General features: G+C 52.7%; 1 protein-coding gene across 4 annotated transcripts in view; it reads right to left on the bottom strand.

Moving 5' to 3' along the window:
• Positions 1–1,981: 1,981 nt before the first annotated feature.
• Positions 1,982–20,431, bottom strand: part of Gsg1l (GSG1 like) — a 197,316-nt gene continuing 178,866 nt past the window's right edge. For all 4 annotated transcript variants that reach the window (XM_052763275.1, XM_052763274.1, XM_052763273.1 and 1 more), the window contains 2 exons: positions 17,623–17,693; positions 1,982–4,896 (listed from right to left, as the gene is read on the bottom strand). In XM_052763275.1, the coding sequence (XP_052619235.1) occupies positions 4,799–4,896; positions 17,623–17,693 (169 nt within the window). In that variant the 3' untranslated portion in view covers positions 1,982–4,798. The remainder of the gene's footprint in view (positions 4,897–17,622; positions 17,694–20,431) is intronic.

Here is a 20,431-nt window from a genome sequence, read left to right as displayed (position 1 = left end):
TGGCAGCCTTATTTCATAATAACAGCAACAAAACTAATGGTCGCCAACATATTTGAGGCCCTCTGCCAGGCAAATGGGTCTGTGGGTGCTGGACACTGGTCCTCATTTCCTGTAGGTGCCCTTCTCCCAGCACATTGCATGCCATGTAATGGTTCTCGGGCCTGAAGACCTGGGTTCAAGTGCAGGTTTCACCATCCTCTATTCCCCAACCCAAAGCACCTTCTCCTGAGCACCCCCTGGCCATGTTACCTCAATGGAGTCTAGACCCAGCCCCAGGCTCCCATACCCAGACTGCACAGCAGTGGTACCTCCTTCCAGGAGTTGTCACAGCATCCAGAGCTTGGGTCTCACAGTGCATTCCTCCCAGGAGACACTCAGCTAAGTCTCCTAGTGACCATCATTTCATGATGCACAGGCTTGAGAGCAGGATGCCTAGACCTGGTGCTGGATGACACTGGCAGGAACTCTTTCCCAGGGCAACAAGCCACCCTTCTGCCTGCCCCTGAGTTCCAGAATGTGCTCAGCCTCAGTTGACTGCTCCAAAAGTGACTCAGCCATTGACAGGACAGAGTGCCATGCCCACCCTCCACTCCACTCCTACCCCTGTACCTTGTGGCAGGATGGTCCCCTTTCTACCAGTTCTGAGACTCCTCACCTAGTTTGGTCCCTTCCCAACAGAGGCTCACCCCAGGTGGCCCTATAACCAGTTTGGCCTCTCCCTGCCTCAGACCCTTTACTTCCTACCTCTTCCTGGTCCCCCAGCCCGGCTAGGCCCGCAGCCATCAGCAGGCCACAGTCCTCCAGGAAAGCAAAGGTGATAGTGTGGGAGCACAGTGAAGAGTAGTCCAATAAAGACTGGCCAGGGGACAGGAGCTGTGCTCCTTGCAAGTTTCCACTTGACCCTCCTTACTCTGTGGCTTTCTTGTTTGGGGTTACATGGGTAACCTCCTGTGATGTTCTGTTTCTCCATCTTATTTCCCTGTGACAGCACCGTGTGCAGCTGCGTTCTATGTGTGCACCTCCTCTGGTCCTCTGGTGATTCAGATGGGGCCAGCCACAAGTCTGAGACAGGGCAGGGGTCACACCCAGGCCTGTCCAAGTGCACATCAGGATGCTTTGTGCAGCCTTTACTTCCTTGCAGCGGTAGCTCCTGCCAGCCTTGTCCTCAGGCCTGGCAGCAAAGGCCCATGAATCAAGCTGACATTTCCATTACCTGGGAGATGAGTATGTGACTGGGTCCAGGTGCTGTGGCGGGGGTGGGGTGGCAGGGTGACCACTCATCACAAACCAGGGAAGAAATGGAGACTGCAGCCTGCCCATCAGCTTTGGCCAGGGAAAGACTGCCATGGGTCCCTCATGGACCGCGGAGTTGACAGACATGTGCAAGGGCATCAGGGAGCCTGCAGGCTCCAAGGAGGCCCAGTATGAGTGCTTAGTGTGTGTGTTGGGGGGCGGGGGTTGTGTCATGTGCCCAGACCTAGGCATGGATGCTGTGCACTTCCTAGCATGGTGTCTGTGAGCTGTCAGCCTGGCCAAGGTCAGCTACTGAAGCTCAGTGGCCAGATGTGGTCCAGACTTGGGAAGGTAATAGGCATCCACCAGCTCAGGCTGTGAAACAAGGATGTTAAGCCCATTCAGACTAGCCCTCTGCTTCCCTTCCCGGACTCTGGGTGGTTTGTAGCCTCTCCCAGGTTTCAGACCAGATGGCACCTCCTGGTTGTTGCTCCAGGAGGGACACACAGTGGTGTTTACTCCCAGCAGGAAGACAGCCCTTAAGAAGGTGACTGTGAGACCCATGACATCACTAACCTGGAACTGCTTCCTTTTACCTAACCAGCAGACTTCCTGCTGTACTAGAAGACAGCTGAGTTCCAGGCGCTTCCCAGAAGGACCTGAAGCCTCATGGCCCCGTGTCCATCCTCCCTTCCTTCCCTCCTGACGATGGCCCCCATTCCAGTCACCCACATACCATAATCACAGACCACTTGCATGATTATTTATTTAGTATTTTTCTTTAAGCCAACTTTTTTTTACTGAAATGCCTATTGTGGTTCATTCTAAGCTGCAATGCTTGACACGTGTGTGGACACGCCCGTACAGTTTTCTAATACACATTTACATAAACACAGCTATTAAAATAGATGACAGATTTGCAACTAAAATCATTTCCTGGGCCTCCTTGGGCCCATGACCAACTTCACAAAGCCCTGGATGACCATCAAGACCAACAAAGTTCCTGGTGGTGGGCCCAGATTCCAGACCAATGACCTTGCTCGGGACCCATCACAGTGGCTCCCACTTGCACAAGGCCAATGCCGCAGCTCCCTGTGCTAGCCTTCTGGGGCCTTCATAGCTGTGTAGGAGTCTGCCCAGGCCAACTTCGTCTCTGCCACAGCCCCCCATACCAACTGTATGAATGCAAAGTCGAAGAGAGGTGCTCTCAGAGTAACAGCACAGACATGCATGTACACAGAAGTGTGGGGTCCACTCTTCACCCCCAGGTGCCCAGCCTGACATAGGACAGAGACCTGAAGCTCAAATCCCTTTTTCCTGCATCCTCATCCCATGCCAGTCCCTCCTCTTGGCCCCTGAGTTGGCTACCTGACTCTCCACAAGCCTCTTTCCTCAGCCACAGCACTCTCCTCTCACTCAGGGCCCTGCAAGGACACGGGAGTCCTGCCTTAGTCATCTGCTCTAGCCCAGAGCTGGGGTGACTTCCTAGACTACACATCTTGGCCAGTCCCACTCTGCACAGAGCACCCAGCTGTCCCGGGATAAGCTATGGGTCCCTTGTGAAGCTTTGAGTCCTCTCTCCTGCCAGGTTCTACCCTCACAGCCCTCCTTTTCCTTCACGCTTGTCGTTTGGACCATTTGAAAGCCCTCTCATGTCCTGTGCTTCCCTCTACAACCCGACACCAGCAAGATGCCTTGGGTGTCATTTCCTTGATCACCTACCCTTCAGGTGGTCTCCAACAGGCGCTGCCTCAGCCCCATAGCCCCAACTCCCCTTGTTGACATGATGTCAGGGTGCTTCCTGTGATCCAGACTCTGCCCCCCTGTGCTCACAGGCACCAGTCTGTGTCGCCCTCCAGCAGCTGTAAGAGGTAGATACAGTGAAGACTCTCATCTGCAGGATAAGGCCACGGGGGCTGAGGAGACAGGACCCGATGCTAGGCAGTCTGACTCCAGGGCAGGTACCACACCCAGCATGCATGCACTGAACTGTCATCTCCCATTTCTTTACTTGTCTACTTCTCTGGAAGCTTCAGCGTCCCATCTCAAGGGCCTACCACAGTGTGCGGCACACAGTAGGAGTACAATAGAAGACACCTGTTTGCAGACAGATGGATGGATGCATAGCTAGATGATGAAGATGGCCAACGAATTAGTGGATAATTGACAAGAGAAATGGCAATGATGGATAATGGATGGTTGAATCATGGGTGAATGGATAATTGAAGACAGATATATGGATGATGTATTCATGGTTAGTGGATGGATGGGCAGATGGATGGATGCTAGATGGGTGAGTAGGATGGATGGTTGGATAGGTGATGAGTAGATACATGCTGCTAAATGGATGAATGAGTGGATGGATGAATCCTGAATATATGGTGGATAGGATGGATGTTGGCTAAATGGGTTATGATCCATGGATGGGTGGTGGGTAAATGATAGATGGATGACGGGTGACTGGATGATGAACTGAAGAATCATGTATGGATGAGTGGATGGACAGATGAGTGGGTGGATAGATGAGTGGGTGGATAGATGAGAGGGTGGGTGGGTAGATGATGGTGAGTGAATGTTGGCTAAACGGATGGGTAGTGGGTGGATGGGTAACAGGTGGATGAATGAAGAAGACCACATTCTGCCTTGCTCTGTCAATCTCTAGAAATCCTTCAGGGCAGGATGAGGCCTCTTGGGAGATTTAACCAGGACTGAGTGTGGTTTACATTCACTCTCCCACATGACAGCTCTAATCTCAAGCAAGAAACTTCCCTCTCTGGACCCCAAGCTCTCATGGTCAAGACAGAAATTATTTTTCCTCTGGCAGCTGAGTCAGAAGTTTTATGTCAAGTGGCCCTAGACACAGGGTAAAGGGTCCCCAGGGTCAGGGTGGTGTCACATTGCTGAGGTTCCCGAACACAGTGCTTCCTCCAGCTCCTAGTCTGTTCCTCCTGCCATGCTCAGGACCCTGGCAGCTCTGCCCACCTGTCTCCATCCTGACCTCCCCCAGGCCAGGCTGGACTCTTGCTCATTGATGGATGGTTGACCCTGACCTTGGTGGCCAGGCCTCACACCTCCAGGGCAGGATAATGATGGGGAAGCCAGCCCACACATAGCAAGAGAACAGGTTCAACAAGCATTTATTGAGCCCCAGGTGTGTGCCTGCTGTATGACCCCCCCACAGAGGCAGCCACTGCCTCCCCTTCAATAAGCCCTGCTCCGTGTCCCCACAGGACCCTGCCCCTTTGGGCACCTGCTTGGCTTTGTGTCTGACTGTGGGTATCCAGCATTCAGTGGTCAATGCCCGTGTCCTTCCTGACTTCCCAGCTGGGTGGGGCTCTTAAGTGTGGTGGTGGCTGCTGTCTCCAAGTCTCTGTGCAGCCTGGACAGTCCCTCAGGCCTGCCTGACCTGTCTCTGGGGCCCCAAGACCCAGGCAGCGGTGGCAGTCTAGGCCTGGTGTCTCCGGGACAGGAGAGCTGAGTCCACAGCACACAGACCAGGCTTCCATGTCCTGTGGGAGGGGTGGTGCCAGTGATGGCAGGAAGGCAGGGGCTGGCTGGGGTCACATCACACCCAGTGCCCCAGGACCCAGCACTGACGGTTTAGCTCTGCCGCCTCATGAGCTGAGCTCCGTGGCCAGGAGTCTCCCATGTGTGGCTGGTGCCCTGAAAGAGACAAGGCGGAAGTTGCTGACAGTGGCCTACTTCCATCCCTACCACGTTGACCTCTGGCCCAGCCCCAGCGTCCACCTGCTCCTATCAACCCACCACACTGCACTGTCCACCACCATCCACTGACGCACCAGCACGTGGAACCCCAGCCAGTGCTAGCTGCCAGTCACCAATCAACCCAGCAGTGTCCCACCAGCCCACTCACACAGAGCCCACCCACCCAGACCCACACATGCCCCTCCCGCCCACCAGGCCCCTGCAGCCCATCATCCTCTTCCTCCACTGCATACCTACCACCTTTTTCCTCCAGCCCTCTTTCCACACCCTTCATCTGCCTGTAATCTAGACATTGAGGCTCTAACCCTTGCACTCACCGGCACACCCACCAACAGTCTACCATCTTGTCTGCCTTTCCCATGCGTGTCTGTCCAGAGGCTCAACAGTGCATATTAGAGTGACCTCCCACCTCTATCACCTAGTCACTTCCTTCAACCTTCCCTTCAACCCAGCAGATTCACTGAGTCCTCCCTCCTCATTTACCACCCACCCACCCATCCATCCCTCCACCCACTCATCCCTCCACCCATCCGTCTATCCACCCATCCATCCACCCACCCACCCATCCATCCACCCACCCATCCACCCCTCCACCCATCCATCCATCCATCCATTCATCTATCCACCCACCCATCCACCCACCCACCCATCCATCCCTCCACCCACCCATCTATCCACCCACCCATCCATCTATCCACCCATCCATCTATCCACCCATCCATCCCTCCACCCACTCATCCCTCCACCCATCCGTCTATCCACACATCCATCCACCCACCCATCCATCCATCCACCCATCCGTCTATCCACCCATCCATCCACCCACCCATCCACCCCTCCACCCACCCATCCACCCCTCCACCCACCCATCCATCCATCCCTCCACCCATCCATCTATCCACCCACCCATCCATCTATCCACCCATCCATCTATCCATCCATCCATCTATCCACCCATCCATCTATCCACCCATCCATCCCTCCACCCATCCATCTATCCACCCAACCATCCATCCCTCCACCCATCCATCTATCCACCCACCCATCCATCTATCCACCCATCCATCTATCCACCCATCCATCTATCCACCCATCCATCCCTCCACCCATCCATCTATCCACCCAACCATCCATCCCTCCACCCATCTGTCTATCCACCCATCCATCCACCCACCCATCCATCCCTCCACCCATCCATCTATCCACCCAACCATCCATCCATCCACCCATCTGTCTATCCACCCATGCATCCACCCACCCATCCATCCCTCCACCCATCCATCTATCCACCCAACCATCCATCCATCCACCCATCCGTCTATCCACCCATCCATCCACCCACCCATCCATCCATCCATCCATCCCTCCACCCATCTGTCTATCCACCCATCCATCCACCCATCCCTCACCCATCCATCCCTCCACCCATCCATCTATCCACCCACCTATCCACGCACCCATCCACCCACCCATCCATCCATCCATCCACCCACCCACCCATCCATCCATCCCTCCACCCATCCATCTATCCACCCATCCATCCACCCACCTATCCACCCACCCACCCACCCACCCATCCATCCATCCATCCATCCATCCCAGCCCCTCCTTGCCCTACCATCTCACACCTTTCCACCCAACCTCATTGCCACGCTCCTCATGGGCCTGGAGGAACCTCAGAAGGAACCTGGGCCAGAAGGCATTAGGAGTGGGATATTCCACACCCCCTAGATTTTATGCCCCACCCCAACAGTGAGTATGCATCGGTAAGCCCAAGTTGATGCCAGTACACTGTCCCCACCCAACACCCGCCACTGCTCTGCTTTTAGAGACCTGGCAAGCTGAAGGACATAAGGCTACTCCTCATCCTATGCTCTCCCCCTGTGCTAGATTAGTTCTTGGACCTACCCACATCTTCCCTCAGGGGCCTCTTCAAAGTTTCTCTGATACGCCCAAGCCATCCTTGTCACTCGTTGAGGACTACTGTCAAGTGACCCAGCACCTGCTGTCCAGTGGAGTCCTCCAGACCAAGCTCAAACTGGCCCCTTACAGGGGGCCTGCCCTGACATCCTCCCCTGCCTATCAGACCAACATGCTGTCCCCATATTATCTAAGAGAGGGCAGAGACCCACCACAGACCAGCAGCTGGGTCAGTGAGACAGCCATATGGAGCTAGGCAGGTCAGTGCTCCCTGATTCCAACCATCTCCATCAAGAATCACTGTGCTTTCCACCCTGAGCTCCAGCACGGCAGGCATCCTTCAGAGTCAGACGGCTCTTGGAGAGAACCCATCAGGATGAGATGCTGAGCAGATACTTGCATACCTCTGATACTTGCATACCTCTCAGGACAGAGAGCTCACTGCTCCTCCATCCCCTGGCACTGGCCATTAAGAGCTGCTCTCTGGATGCAGCAGTTGGAAGGGGCACAAGGAGGTTGTCATTTTGTTCTTTTGGCTTTCCTCCCCTTCTGTTTTCAATATTCCTTAATGTGAGTGTTTTGTACATTTTGCTGTATTTTTAAAGGAGTGAAAAACATTTTGCAAACATTCTGGAATCATTTGGCCTTGGGGAAGGAACATTTGTTTTGGCCCCAGCTACCGAAACAGTTGCAGTCTTTGGATGAGCTTGTTGCCAACATAAAGGTGTTTGGGTTTTTTGTTTGTTTGTTTGTTTGTTTGTTCCTCTGTCTCTCTTAATGAGAAGCAAATATTTGGTGCATCGAAAGGTTGGACTGTTTTTCTCAATGAGTATTTAGAAATGACTGTAGCTGCTCTCACGGGAGCCAGCAGGCAGAACGGCAAATGGGAACAGAGGAGGTGGTTGTGTGGTTTTTAAGGAAGAGCAGGCTGAACCCACCTCATTCCTAGAGATAAAATGAGGCTTTCTGACCCCTCGCTCTGTGTGGTCACCCCACCATGGACTGGGGCTCCCCTCATTCTCTCGCCTTCCAGGAGGTGCTCAGGGCCCAGAGCCATTGGTCTTATGTCTCATCAGCCCTGCAAGCCCTCCCCCCACCTCCCTTCTCTCCGTCTCTCCTGGTCCCTTCACTTTGAGGGCATCATCAGCCAGAAGGCCTTGTGCTGGGATTTGGGAATCCCAGCTCAGCTCTGCTTCTAGACCCAAGAGCCTGTCACAAGGGGGTGATGGGGATAGAAGCAGCCTGCTGTACTCCAGCCAATATCCCCACAGGAGATCTGGGTTCAGATCTTCCAGAAGGTTCAGAGACACTGAAATTTCTGATTTCAAAAATAAAACTGTCTTTAAATGATGACAATTAACATGTTTAAAATATTTTCAGTGATACTATGGACCACAAAGCCTGACTTGACCCGAGGGGGGCTGTCTGTGCTGCCTGGCTGTTGTCCAGCCTGTCTTTGTCCTGTGGTTCCCCACACCCTGTCCTCCAGCTGGACATGTCCTCTGGTGCGTCACTAGACACTCTATCCCCACCCCGATCTGGTCTTTCCTGTACTCTCTCTCCTGGGAAACACTGAAGGGCCCCTGGGTGAAGGCCCCTCCCTGCTCCTGCTCCCACCCCACCCCTGCCCTTCAGTGCATCTTACCTGGGGTGGGGCCATCTATACGCCCAGATGGGAGCCCATAACCCGCTGGCCTTTGGCCTGGTCCAAACAAGTCCTAAGCTGACATTTTCTTAAGAAATGAAGCCAAGAAGAGGGGGTGGGGGCTTCTGAGCTTGGAGGTGCTCTCCTCCACCATGCTATCTGACACGTGTGTGTAAGATACAGCAGTTCTCTGTCCAGCCCCTCCTCTGATGCAGGCTAAGGGTATAAAGCTATACTTAGGTCTGATGGTCAAAGGTTCAAATCCACACTCTATCAGACTCAAGCTACATGACATGTGTGTATGTGTGTGCGTGTTTAGTTGTAGTACACATGTTCAAATGTGCATGTGTGTGTGTGCACATGCTCAATTATGTGTGCTGTGTGAGGGTACACGTGCATATGTATTCATGTGTCAGTTCCAGACTGACATCCAGTGAGTCCAGAGCTTTTCCTCTCTCCCCTACCCCCAGTGCTGGGTTCACAAGCACATCCCCACACCTGCCTGCCTTTTTTCAAGAGTGCTGGGCATCTGTCTTGGGTCTTATGATATGGCAAGTGCTTTGCCAGCTGAGTCACCTCTCGGCCCCATCCCCCCCCCTTTGGTTTTTCAAGACAGGGTTTCTCTGTGTAGCCCTGGCTGTCCTGAACTCACTCTGTAGACCAGGCCGGCCTCGAACTCACAGAGATCTGCCTGCCTCTGCCTCCCGAGTGCTGGGATCAAAGGTGTGTGCCACCACCACCCGGCTCCCCAAGCACATTTTAAAAGCTGTGTGGCTTTTGACAGGCAGCTTCACCTCTCTGAGCCTGAGCAGATAGATGTGGGATGAGACAGAGGAGTGAGAAGGCCCAGCGGGCCCCTGCGCTGAAGCCCTTCAGTTCCTGGTCTCTGGACGGTGTGCAAATAACAAAGTTCAAGTATTCGATAGGACTGGTTTCTCTTCACAGATGGGGAAACATAGGTTCACAGTTGGAAAGAAATTGGCTTAGGCCCCACTGGGAGGGTTGGTAGCACGGAGTTTTAATTTCCCCTTAGACCATAACCCCACCTAAGCCTATAGAGTCTTTGATGTGTACAAGGCTCTGGAAACATGATATTCATTACTTTTTATTTTCTTTGTTATTGTTTATTTGTTTCTGAGACAGGGTCTCACTGTGTTGAGAGGCTAGCCTCAACCTTATGACCCTCCTGCCATGACCTCCTGTGTATTGGGTTACAAGCCTGCTCCATCACACCCAGACCCTGAGGGCACCAAGTTCTATTGGCCTGCCCCAGCACCTGTTCAAGGGATTAGCCTACACCTGCGATTATGGAGTGGGTTCATCAGGGTGGGAGACCCTTCAAGACCAAGAATGTCAATGCTGCTGTAAATGTGTTCAAGGAAAAATTGGGGTGCTCAGAAGGGAACTGACTTGCCCAGAATCACTTTGTAACTGGTAAAAGAAGAGTAGGAGACTGCAAAGGTGGGCGAGTGGTTGATGTAGTGGATCTCAGTTGCCTGAATTAGTGGAGGACCTGGGGCCTTTGGGAGGCGGGCCGCTGTCGTGTGTGTGTGTGTGTGTGTGTGTGTGTGTGTGTGTGTGTGTGTGTGTGTGTGTGTGTTAGTGGGGGGTGGCTAGAGTGTGCAACCCTCACTGTCCATGGTTCTGAAACCCACCTTCTAGGCCTCAAGGCCCCACTCTAGTCTCTGGTACCTCAAACAACATCAGCCCCCAGCAGGGCTGAGGATGGGGCTCAGTTGGCAGAGTGCTTGCTGAGTTCAATCCCCAACACCTTGTCCACCGGATATGGCAGCACACATCTATAATTCCATCTCTCTGGAGGTAGAAGCAGGAGGATCAGAAGTTCAAGGTCATCCCTGGCTGCATAGAGAGTTTGAGGCCATCCCAGGCTACATGAGATCCTTGTAAAGGAAAGAGAAAGATGGAAAGATGGAGAGAGAAAGGCAGAATATATAGGGGTGATGGAGAAAGGAATTAAGGCTAATGTTGAGGCACCTGGCTTTGGTGACCCAGCAGCTAGAGGTACTGTCATGCTCTAAATGACCTAGCATCAGTGTGTCCCCTGACTCTCCATATACCTCTACCATGAGGAGGCTTCAGATGCACTATGGCACTGACAATATCAGTCTCCATTTCCTCCTTGCCTCATCTTTTAGGCTGCATGTCTCAGTAGGACAAAGGCCAGCTCTGCTGGCATGCAGAGTGGGCTCCCAGCCACTGGCCCCATGCTGATAGTACAGGTCTGTTGAATGACTAAGGTTCAGGACAAAGAACAGGCTTACATGGACCCATGTGAGAGGGAGGGGCCATGGTCTGTGAAGGGTGTTCATCCTGCTTTGCCTGGGGCCCTGTGCCTCCAAACATCACTGACCCTGGTCTCATCCTCACACCTGAGATCAGGCTGAGTCTATTTGGTGCATCTTCCCCAGAACCACCAATTCCTTGGATCTTTTATTAAGCATGTCCCCAGTCAGACAGGCTGCCGAGTCACACCTATGAGAACCACTCCCTGCCTTCTAGATGCTCACAGGGAGGGGACAGAGACAGGCATGGGTATGAGAGATGACAGCAGCCCTACCACAGCTGTCCCTGTCATCTGGAACCAGCTCTTATGATCGACACCCTATAAGGCAGGTACTGGCTGTTGGTGTACCCATCCATAGCTGAGGGACCGAGGCTCCCCTGGGGGAAGTAATTTGTCCAGGGTGTCAGCACTGGGGTTTGAACTTGAGCAGTCTCACCTAAACCCTGGACTCACAAGCACCATGAAATCTTGGTTGTCCTGCACTGGACTGAGAGACGCCTAGGAGATCAGGGTGCCTGCGGGTGTGTTCTGGGCTCTGAACTAATGCATCCAGTTAGTTCACTGATGAATTCAAATCTGCATAGACTATTAGGAAGGGTAAACCTGGGGAAGGTGGAGTCTGCTGGAAGAAAGTGGATCCCTGGGGCGAGCCATTGTTGGCCCTAGCCCTGTGCTATTTCTACTTTCTGGCCACGGAAAGGAACAACTTTTCTCCCCTGTGCTGGTCCACCATGATGTCCTGCCTCACCCAGGCCCACAGCAACAGAGCCAAGCGAACATGGATTGACACCTCGGAAACTGTGAGCCAGATCAGCCTTCCTCCATCAGGCTGCTTCCGTAAGGTGTTTTGTCGCAGAAATGGAAACCTAACATGTCCTCCCTTCTGCTCTCACAGCACCAGATGGTAGCACGTGGAGATATGCACAGCTCTCGATGAGGGGACACTGGGTAGTCATGGACATTCCCAGGCACTGCGACTGGATTTTACAAGAGCTCCAGATTCCACTGCAATTTGTTTACCACCCGCCCTGTTGGAGGGCAGGGACAGATCACTTCAGGCAGAAGTAACAAGGTGGCAAATAGATTCTCGGCAGGCTGGGAAGCTTTTAGAAGGTGTGAGTGCCCCCGCCATCTCATCATTGGGGGAAGTCAAGCAACACATGGCAACAGAGAGAAGGGGTGACTGGACCAGGTGCTAGGCCCACTCATCCCGTCTCTAAGGCTTCAGGAGTCTGTCATAAGACATATCATGCTTTACAAGCATGGATCCCACACATCTCAAACCAAGGAACGGACTCTCCAGGGAAACGTACAGATTGTTCTGTTTGCTCGACTTCTGAGACATAGTGAAACACTATGTCACCCAGACTGGCCTCAAACTTGTAAACCTTCTGCCTTAGCTATACTTGGCTTACAGGCATGAGCTACCTTGCCCTGCAGCAACCTGTGTTTTAATAAAAATCCCAAAGAGCTTCTTAGCAGCAGGCATGACTAGAATACTGTTGTCTCAGACCAAAAACCAGACAAATAAAAAAGCATCAGCATTGGATAGAGTTTAGAGTTTGTCAGGCCTGTGACCTGGGCCAAGTGACAGTCCCTAGAGCCAAGTTCCTTTGCTGCAAGACAGAATGCTTCTGACTTCGCAGGGACCAAGTAGGGTAAGTCACTACCAGAACTGCAGGAAGACCTACTGTGTGGATACCATGCACTACCACTGTGGGTACAGCAACAGGATCCTGTGCTGGCAATATCCACACTCTGGTGGGGAGAGAGTGGAAATGAGCAAGTTATCAAGGGGACCAGAGAGAGAGAGGGAGAGGGAGTGAGCAACAGGCAAGGGGAAAGAGGCTCCCGGGGAGTGCCGCGCCATGGAAGGACCCAGGGAAGGGCGGGGGTCCAGAGCTGGGGAGATGAGTTCAGGCTCATGTCTCATGAAGATGGGTGAAGGAGACTGGTCCTAGAGGCAACAACTTCCACCTTCAGGTTGCTGAGTAGCCCAGCTTGTGACCAAGGCAGGCTGCTGCAAACAAGAACCGCCCTGAACTGGATCTGTGACGGTGGACCACAGAGGCACAGGTAAGACTTACGGCAGGAACACACCCACACACCTGTCATGCCAGTCCAGGTGGTGGAGGCAGGAAGATCTCTAGTTTGAGGCCAGCCTGGGCTACATTGTGAGATTCTGCCTCAAAACAAATGCAGAATCCCAGCTTGAACCCAGATCATTCTCTTTTTTATTTTTATTTTTTTTAAGATTTATTTATTTATTATGTATACAGTGTTCTGCCTGCACACATCCCTGCAGGCCAGAAGAGGGCATCAGATCTCATTATAGATGGTTGTGAGCCACCATGTGGTTGCTGGGAATTGAACTCAGGACCTTTGGAAGTACAACCAGTGCTCTTAACCGCTGAGCCATCTCTCCAGCCCCCAGATCACTCTTTATTCAACTCTCCACTCCAGCGTGATACCAGCTGGGACTACTGACCTCCAGATGGCAGGGTCTCAGATGTCCTCAGGCTGCATGCCCGTCTGTGCCCAGCAAATTGGCCTTGATATTTATTTTGAAAATATGATCTGGTCTGCTTCCATTTTAATAACGGAAGCGACTCTGGAAGTGTTCTATTGAATTTGATTTTGATCTAATCAAAATGCCAAGTTGCTCTGGGCCCACAAAAAGTCTTCCTTAAAATTCGCTCTGCTGTTCTGAGGGCAGCTGTAATGGAAGCCCATCTAGACAGAGTTCCCACAAGCTGCCTCTGTGTTCAGAGAGCAATGAGCTCTTGCAGAGCCCTGCCTTACAGACACACCTGGCAAGTCAAAAGCTTGTCCCAGGCATCGGACTTGACAGGAGCCATGAGCTGCAAACCCCAATCGCCCCAGAGGACGATGCAGATGCCCAGATCGGATGGCAGCATTACTTCCATCCAATGTCACACCTGATATGCTCCTGAGCTAGCTGGTGGCACTGCCAAGCCCAAAAGGCAGGTTTCAAAGGCAGCCTCTCCCCGGAGGGGGCGGGGGGGGGCGGGGCGGTGGCAGAATCTGTATCATGGATGGACCGAGGAAAAAGCAGCAACTTTGGCAGTAGTTAGGAGAATGGAAAGAAAGTTTCTATAACTCTTCATGTTAGATTAGCTGCTCTGGGAGGAAGAGGTGGGAGACAGGCAGAGGTGCACAGGCAGCGAGTGAGCAGTTACTGTATGCTACTCACCGATCTGGGCACTTGGGCTCTAGACACAGACAAGGTGTTTCTCGGAGAGATGCAAGAAATGGGAACCACGTGCATAATACAACGTTAAGTCAGAGAAGGACAAATGCTGGGAAGAAAAGAGCGTGGGATGGGAGAGCACCTGGGAAACGAGTCCATAGACCAAGAGACAAAGTGAGCCACACAGAGCTTTAGAGGGAGAGCACAGGTATCAATTACCAAGGCCTCAAGAAGGGAACGGGTTTAGCATGTGGAACTGCTGCCTCAAGCGGCAAGAGGGAAGGCAGAGGGGAAGGTGACGAGGTGGGGGCCCTGGGGTAGGAGCTGGAGCCACAGTAACCGTGCCAGGCTGGGTTTCATCACAAACCGGATGAAGTGAGGTCTCTGCTCAGCAAAGTTGCCTGGTAATTCTCCCTTCTTACGTCCTCTGGATCAACCCTCGAAGAGCGAGCAGGCAGGAGCTTTGCAGAGCGCACACAGCAAGTGGTTAATAATGTGGCTCCCTGACACCCTCCTCCCCCACGCCTCCTGCCGGCAAGCTGTCCCCGGCAGGATCTGAGCAGCTGCTTCATAAGGAAATATTGCAAAACTCGCCCAGGCGGTTCCAAAATATTTTCTGGGCAGCAACCCCACAGTCGCTAAGAGGCCGGGTTCTGGGGACTGGCTGCTTCCCTAGTCTGTTAGCACTCTACTCTTGCTGGGCCCCCATCCTCAGGACCCAGCCTGACAGTTCCTCCACACTACTGAGCCTGCATGCCCTCTGATGCTACCTGATGATATGATGTTGGATAAGCCCAGTCTTTTGTTTGCTGAGACAGGGTCTCACTCTGCCATCTAGGCTGGCCTTGAACTTAAGACCTTTCTGCCTCGGCCTATGAATACTGGGATGACAGGAATGTTCCACCATGCCTGGCTAGAGCTATTTTTAACCTCCCTAGGATTCCTTACCTGTGTGCCATGAGGTTGAATTGATTTAGTGAGTGAGAGAGATCACATCCTCTCTAGCCCCTGTGCTGTACCCTAGATAAGATGCCATACTCTGATGTCACGGGTGACATCAGCAGGGACCCCACCATGGCTCTTGCCACACTATGCAGTCACAGTATGGCTCTTGCTGTCCTACAGGTGTGAAAACTTGTTAAGGAGGCTGGGCAGCAGTGGTGGCGCACGCCTTTAATCCCAGCACTCAGGAGGCAGAGCCAGGCGGATCTCTGTGAGTTCAGGCCAGCCTGGGCTACAGAGTGAGATCCAGGACAGGCACCAAGACTATACAGAGAAACCCTATCTCAAAAAAAAACAAACCAAAACAAAACAAAACAAAACTTAAGGTCCCACAGTTGGCCTTGCTTGTCTCTGTTTCTGGAGCCCACAGAAGCCCATGAGTAGTGTATAAATGAGTGAATGAATAAATAAGAGAGTAAATGAATGAATGAGTAAAGGAACAAGTGAATGCCTTTCATGCATCGTAGAAACAGCCTCTTCAGGTAAACTGATTCCTTCCTTGCTTTGCCATGGATACCTATCCTCTGGACTTGGTGGTCCCCAGAAGCCCCAGGAGCACAGCACTAACTGCCCTGATGGAGGACACCCAGACAGAGCTGCTTGGGCACTGAGGCTCTGAGATACCAGGGTGGAGAAAGCCTTCCCTACTCACTCCCTGGAGCCCTGGGGCACAGCTCCCTGCACCTACCCTTCTCCACAAATGATCTCGTGGTCCCTCAGTGCTAGCTGTCCAGTTCACCTCCCTGCTAGGGGTCTGTGATCTTCCATCCAGCCTCCACCTCAGGGATGCCCACCCCACAGCCCTCAGACTCAACACCTGCAAAGCCTCGAGTCTTCCGGCCTAACTCTTCCATTGGCAGTCACACATACCTTTGAAGGCTCCTACAGAAGTTCTGTGCAACCCTGAGGCTCCTCCCTCCTTGCCCTTGCTCTAACGTGTGTGATCATGGGGGCACACCTGCCAAGTGCAGCTAGCTAGTTCATGGTTCCACACTCTGGAAGTCCCCTCCAATGACCTGTAGAGCTCTTGTCACGGCCGAGGCACTACCAGGCCTGCATCACTGTCCTGATGTCCTCTGCTAGAACCAATGAGTTGCCTCTTCCTTGAGTCCCATCCCCATTCCAACTTGTGATGTTGGGATCCCCTAAGTAAAGCAGTTCTGTGGATGCAGCTTTATTACTGTCATTATGAGTGTGTGTGTGTGTGTGTATGTGTATGTGTATGAGTATGCATGTGAGTGTGCAAATGTGTGAGTGTGTAAAAGTGTGTGAATATGTGTGTGTATGTGTCTGAGTGTGAATGTGTATGTGTGTGTAAGAGTGTGTGAATGCATGAGTGTGTATGAGTTTGAATGTGTATGTGTGTGAGTGTGTGTGTGTTAAAGAGAGAGAGAGGTGTGTGAGGGTCTGATCCCAGAGAGGCCCAGTCTGAGCCACCCTGACAACGCCATCAAAAAGTTCTCAAATCCTGCTTCTCCGTGGCCACGTTCAGACCACTACCATGTCCTCTAGGAAAAAGGGACTTACCCAGCCTCCAAGGTGGCCTGCCTGCAGTTAGCACCATCCTCTACCTCTGACCCTGAGCTCACTGCAGAGGAATGTGCATGGAGAGAGAGGCAGAGACAAAGGTAGAAAGGTCAACAGAGACCTCCAACAGACGAGGCAGACAGTGGATCCAACAGAAGATAGATAGATGATAGATAATGAGTGGAGAGATAGATGAGAGGTGACAGATACATAGATGGATAGATAGAGAGATAGATGATAGATAATGGATGGAGAGATAGATGAGAGGTGACCCTATAGATGGATGGATGGATGGATGGATGGATGGATGGATGGATGGATGGATGGATAGATAGATAGATAGATAGACAGATAGACAGACAGGCAGGTACATAGATACATAGAGACAGATGATGTGAATGAGGAGAGCATTGAGGGTAGAGGACGCGGGCTTTAGACTCAGCTCCCAGCATTCCTGGCCTTCAAGCATACTGACTCAGGTATAGATGGAAGCCTCCAGAGCATCTTAAAAGATCTAGGAGCTCTATGCTGACTAGCAAGGCTGTGTGACCTGGGGCAAGTTACTGTACCTCTCTGAGGTTTAATTCGCTCATCTGCTAAGCTTCCTGTCAGTGGGAGTTAGGGGTCAGCAGGGTCATGAGATGAGGCCTGAAAAACACCTACGTGGAGATAGAACAGGCAGAGAAAAGTAGCTCACTGAGTTGTAACCGCCGCACCTGCCATCTTCAGCAGCTCCTTGTTTTCTGATGTGAGAAAGGCCCTCAGCCCTGCCTCCCTTTGATGGCTGGAGCTGACACTTGTTCTTACGGCTGCCCTGCATTCTTCCTAATATGTCCATCAGAGTGAGGCAGATGAAGTGAGTGCACTCGAAGCCCCCAAGCAAATCCGTCCCCTCCTTACCTCCGTAGATCCAGCCTAGGACTAGTCTCAAAGGCTATTGGTGAAGTCAGGCCAGGCCTGGAGCTGCTAGCCTCAGCTTAGTCTGTGGTGTGTGTCTAGGGGAGGATGCTTGTGCAGGGGTCCCAGCTCCCTGTCAGCCCAGTAAGCACTTACGGGTGGGGTATCTCTCATGGCGGCAGGCGAGACGGAAGTCTTCCTCTTCACTCACATCCCCCTTCTCAATCCTGGAAAGAAACAAGAAAATCCCACAGCTGGAATGAGAGGGCAGGCAGAGCTGCAGGCATCCAGGGCCTGAGGAGCACAGTGCCCACTTTCAACACAGCTTTCCCCCTGTGTCCACAAACCTTTACCCAGGCCCTGAGATGATGGGTACCACTTTCCCATTTATGGATAAGAAACTGAGGCATTTGGGGGCAACTGAGACACAAAGCAATTGGTGAACACCTACATGGCCAGGGCGCGCGCGCACGCACGCACGCGCACACACACACACACACACACACACAGGGGAGAGGTAAGGGGGAAGGAGGGAGTGAGGGAGGAAGGGGGCACACCACACACATACATAAATAAAATAAAGTCCTGACAGTAGGATGGTTGTGTCAGCCCCTGGCTGAGCCCAGGGGGTCTCAACTTGGCTATTGCTGGAAGTTACCCACTAGGAGTTTTAAGCCCCACGTGGGCTAGCCTCACACTCTCTCCCTGTTTCCTCCCTCACGCCTTCCTTTCTCCTACAGTGCCAGGTCCTGGGCTTTAGTTCTTGAAACAACTACAGAGGCACATTCATGGTTGCTGTTGTGAAGATAGCAGGGACCACAGTGTGGGTGGCTGCTGTCACTAATACAGCAACGACTACCACTGCACCCAGCAAACACATAAGGAAAACGAGGTCACACACACAGGGTCACACTGCCTCGTCACCGATGAACTGAGCTCCACAGTTACCCACACCCCAGTGTCCCAGGTCTCCAGATGTCCAAAGCCTCTCTTGGCCCCTGTGTTTTCCTGCTGGAAGTAGACACTCAGCCCCAGAAGACAGCAGAAGTGTGGTCAAGCCCTCACCCAGACCCACTTCCCGGCTTAACCCTCTCCTTTAAGGTGCAAACTCTGCAGCAGCCCTGCAAAGCCTGCAGGTGTGGGACTTCACTGGAGAATCTTCCAGAACTGACTCTGTGAGAGGAAACCAGCTCTTGATAGAATGGCCACACGGGAGGTTGAGGCAGAGAGATCATGAGTTTGAAAGCAAGACACTGTCTCAACAAAGGTTAAGAGAGGGAAAAAGCAAGGTAGAAAACCATGGTGCTGAGGCCAGCAGGCTAGGCCTTGGCTCCCAGGCTGTCATGTCAAGTGTCACCTCAGCCTCCAAGCCTCCGCTGTCCCCACACAGTGGCTTCCAACCCTGGCTGCCTCTGGCCACAACACACTCCCCCCTTCTGCCTCCCGCAAAGGGACATCAAGCTCTTGTTTGAAAACAACTGTAAATGTCATGAGGTGACCCATCTTTGATGTGAGTAGAAATTTCCTGGGAAATACATTATTTTGTGTTCACCTTTTAAAGGATGGCGGGAGCTACCTCAAGAGACCCAGACGGCGCTTTGAAGAACTGACAGGGCCTTGGTGGAACCTGCACTCTGATGGGCGGCAGGTGGGACCGGACACCTTGGATGTGACGCATGCACCCTCCTGGGCCTCAGGTTCTCCTGAGTTGTGGCTCCAGCCTGTTCTGGTTCCTCTCTGATCCCTCATCCCATGAGCAGGCGTATACTACCTGTTGCTTAAGGCTGTGGCCACCACTGGACAAATTCATCAATCGGTGCAGAACTGCCATCACTGCTCACCCTCATAATTGCCATAGTCCCATCGGCAGCAGCAAGCTCAGTGTCATTGTGAAGCTCCAGGAACAGAGAGGTACTCCTTTGCTACATCGGCCCGTGCACTCCCCTTCCATCCCAGTGAGCTCTCTTGGTTGCCTCAAGACTCTTGGGTTTGTTTGTTTGCTTTGTTGTGAGACAAGATCTCATTATGTAGCCTGGTGTTGAACTTCAGGTCCTCCTGCCTTGGTCCTCCTGAGTGCTGGGATTTTGTGCAGAAGACTTGGACTTGTCAAGGCGCTGGTCCAGGGTCGATGGACCCACAGGCGGTTGCAGCACAGCCTCCCGACCCAGAAGCCACCGAGTTGCTCTACCTGGGCCCGAGGGCAGTCATAGCCGAAGCGGAGAGCAGTACTCCAAAAGTGAAAGAGCCACAGGGGAGGGTGGCCCCACAGAGGTGCCCTGAACACCCACATTTGGCTCTCTGAAAGGAAGAAGAGCCTGGAGCACAGAGGACCTCTGTGGGCTGAGTCTTCTCATGTGGCTAGATGGGCGGGGACCCATCATCAGTTTGAACATGAGAACTCCCTCACGCTCTCTATTGCACAATGTCCCATCAGTGCCACCCTCAAAGCCAGCTTCCCTTCCCTGACCCTAGACCAGCTGTTTCCAGACACTGCCTCCATCTGACTCTCCATGCGTCCTGAACTTTCTGTGAGAAAGGCTTCTTTCCTCCCCATTCTCAGTACGCCAGGAACTTTTATGGAGTCACCCCTGCGCATGCACACCAGATGGGCTTGAACTTCCCGGCTACGTCAGCTGGAAGAGCCTGCTCTGGCCGCCATTTCTGTGCGGTCACTCTGAAGGTATCAGCAGACAGCACTGGTCTACAGGCTACACTTTGAGTAGCTCCCGCCTGTCTGCTGGCCCTTGCTGGCCACATCACCTTCTAGGACCCTGAGAGTGACTATCTGCTCTGTTTCGCAGCCCCATGTTTCCCAAATTTAAAGGGCACAGATGTCAACTGAAGACATGATTATGCAGATTCTGAGAGGCCGGTCTTGGGTGTAGGGCTAGATTATGCTTTTCTCACAGGCTCCATGGCAGCCCATACTGTGGGTCACAGATTCCAGTTGGGTCTCAGAACATCT

Source organism: Peromyscus californicus, unplaced genomic scaffold (assembly GCF_007827085.1).
Source record: "Peromyscus californicus insignis strain IS unplaced genomic scaffold, ASM782708v3 Scaffold_4__1_contigs__length_199733344, whole genome shotgun sequence".
Classification (NCBI taxonomy): domain Eukaryota; kingdom Metazoa; phylum Chordata; class Mammalia; order Rodentia; family Cricetidae; genus Peromyscus; species Peromyscus californicus.
Note: the sequence above shows the minus strand (reverse complement) of the source record. Positions and strands in the feature narration are given on the sequence as shown.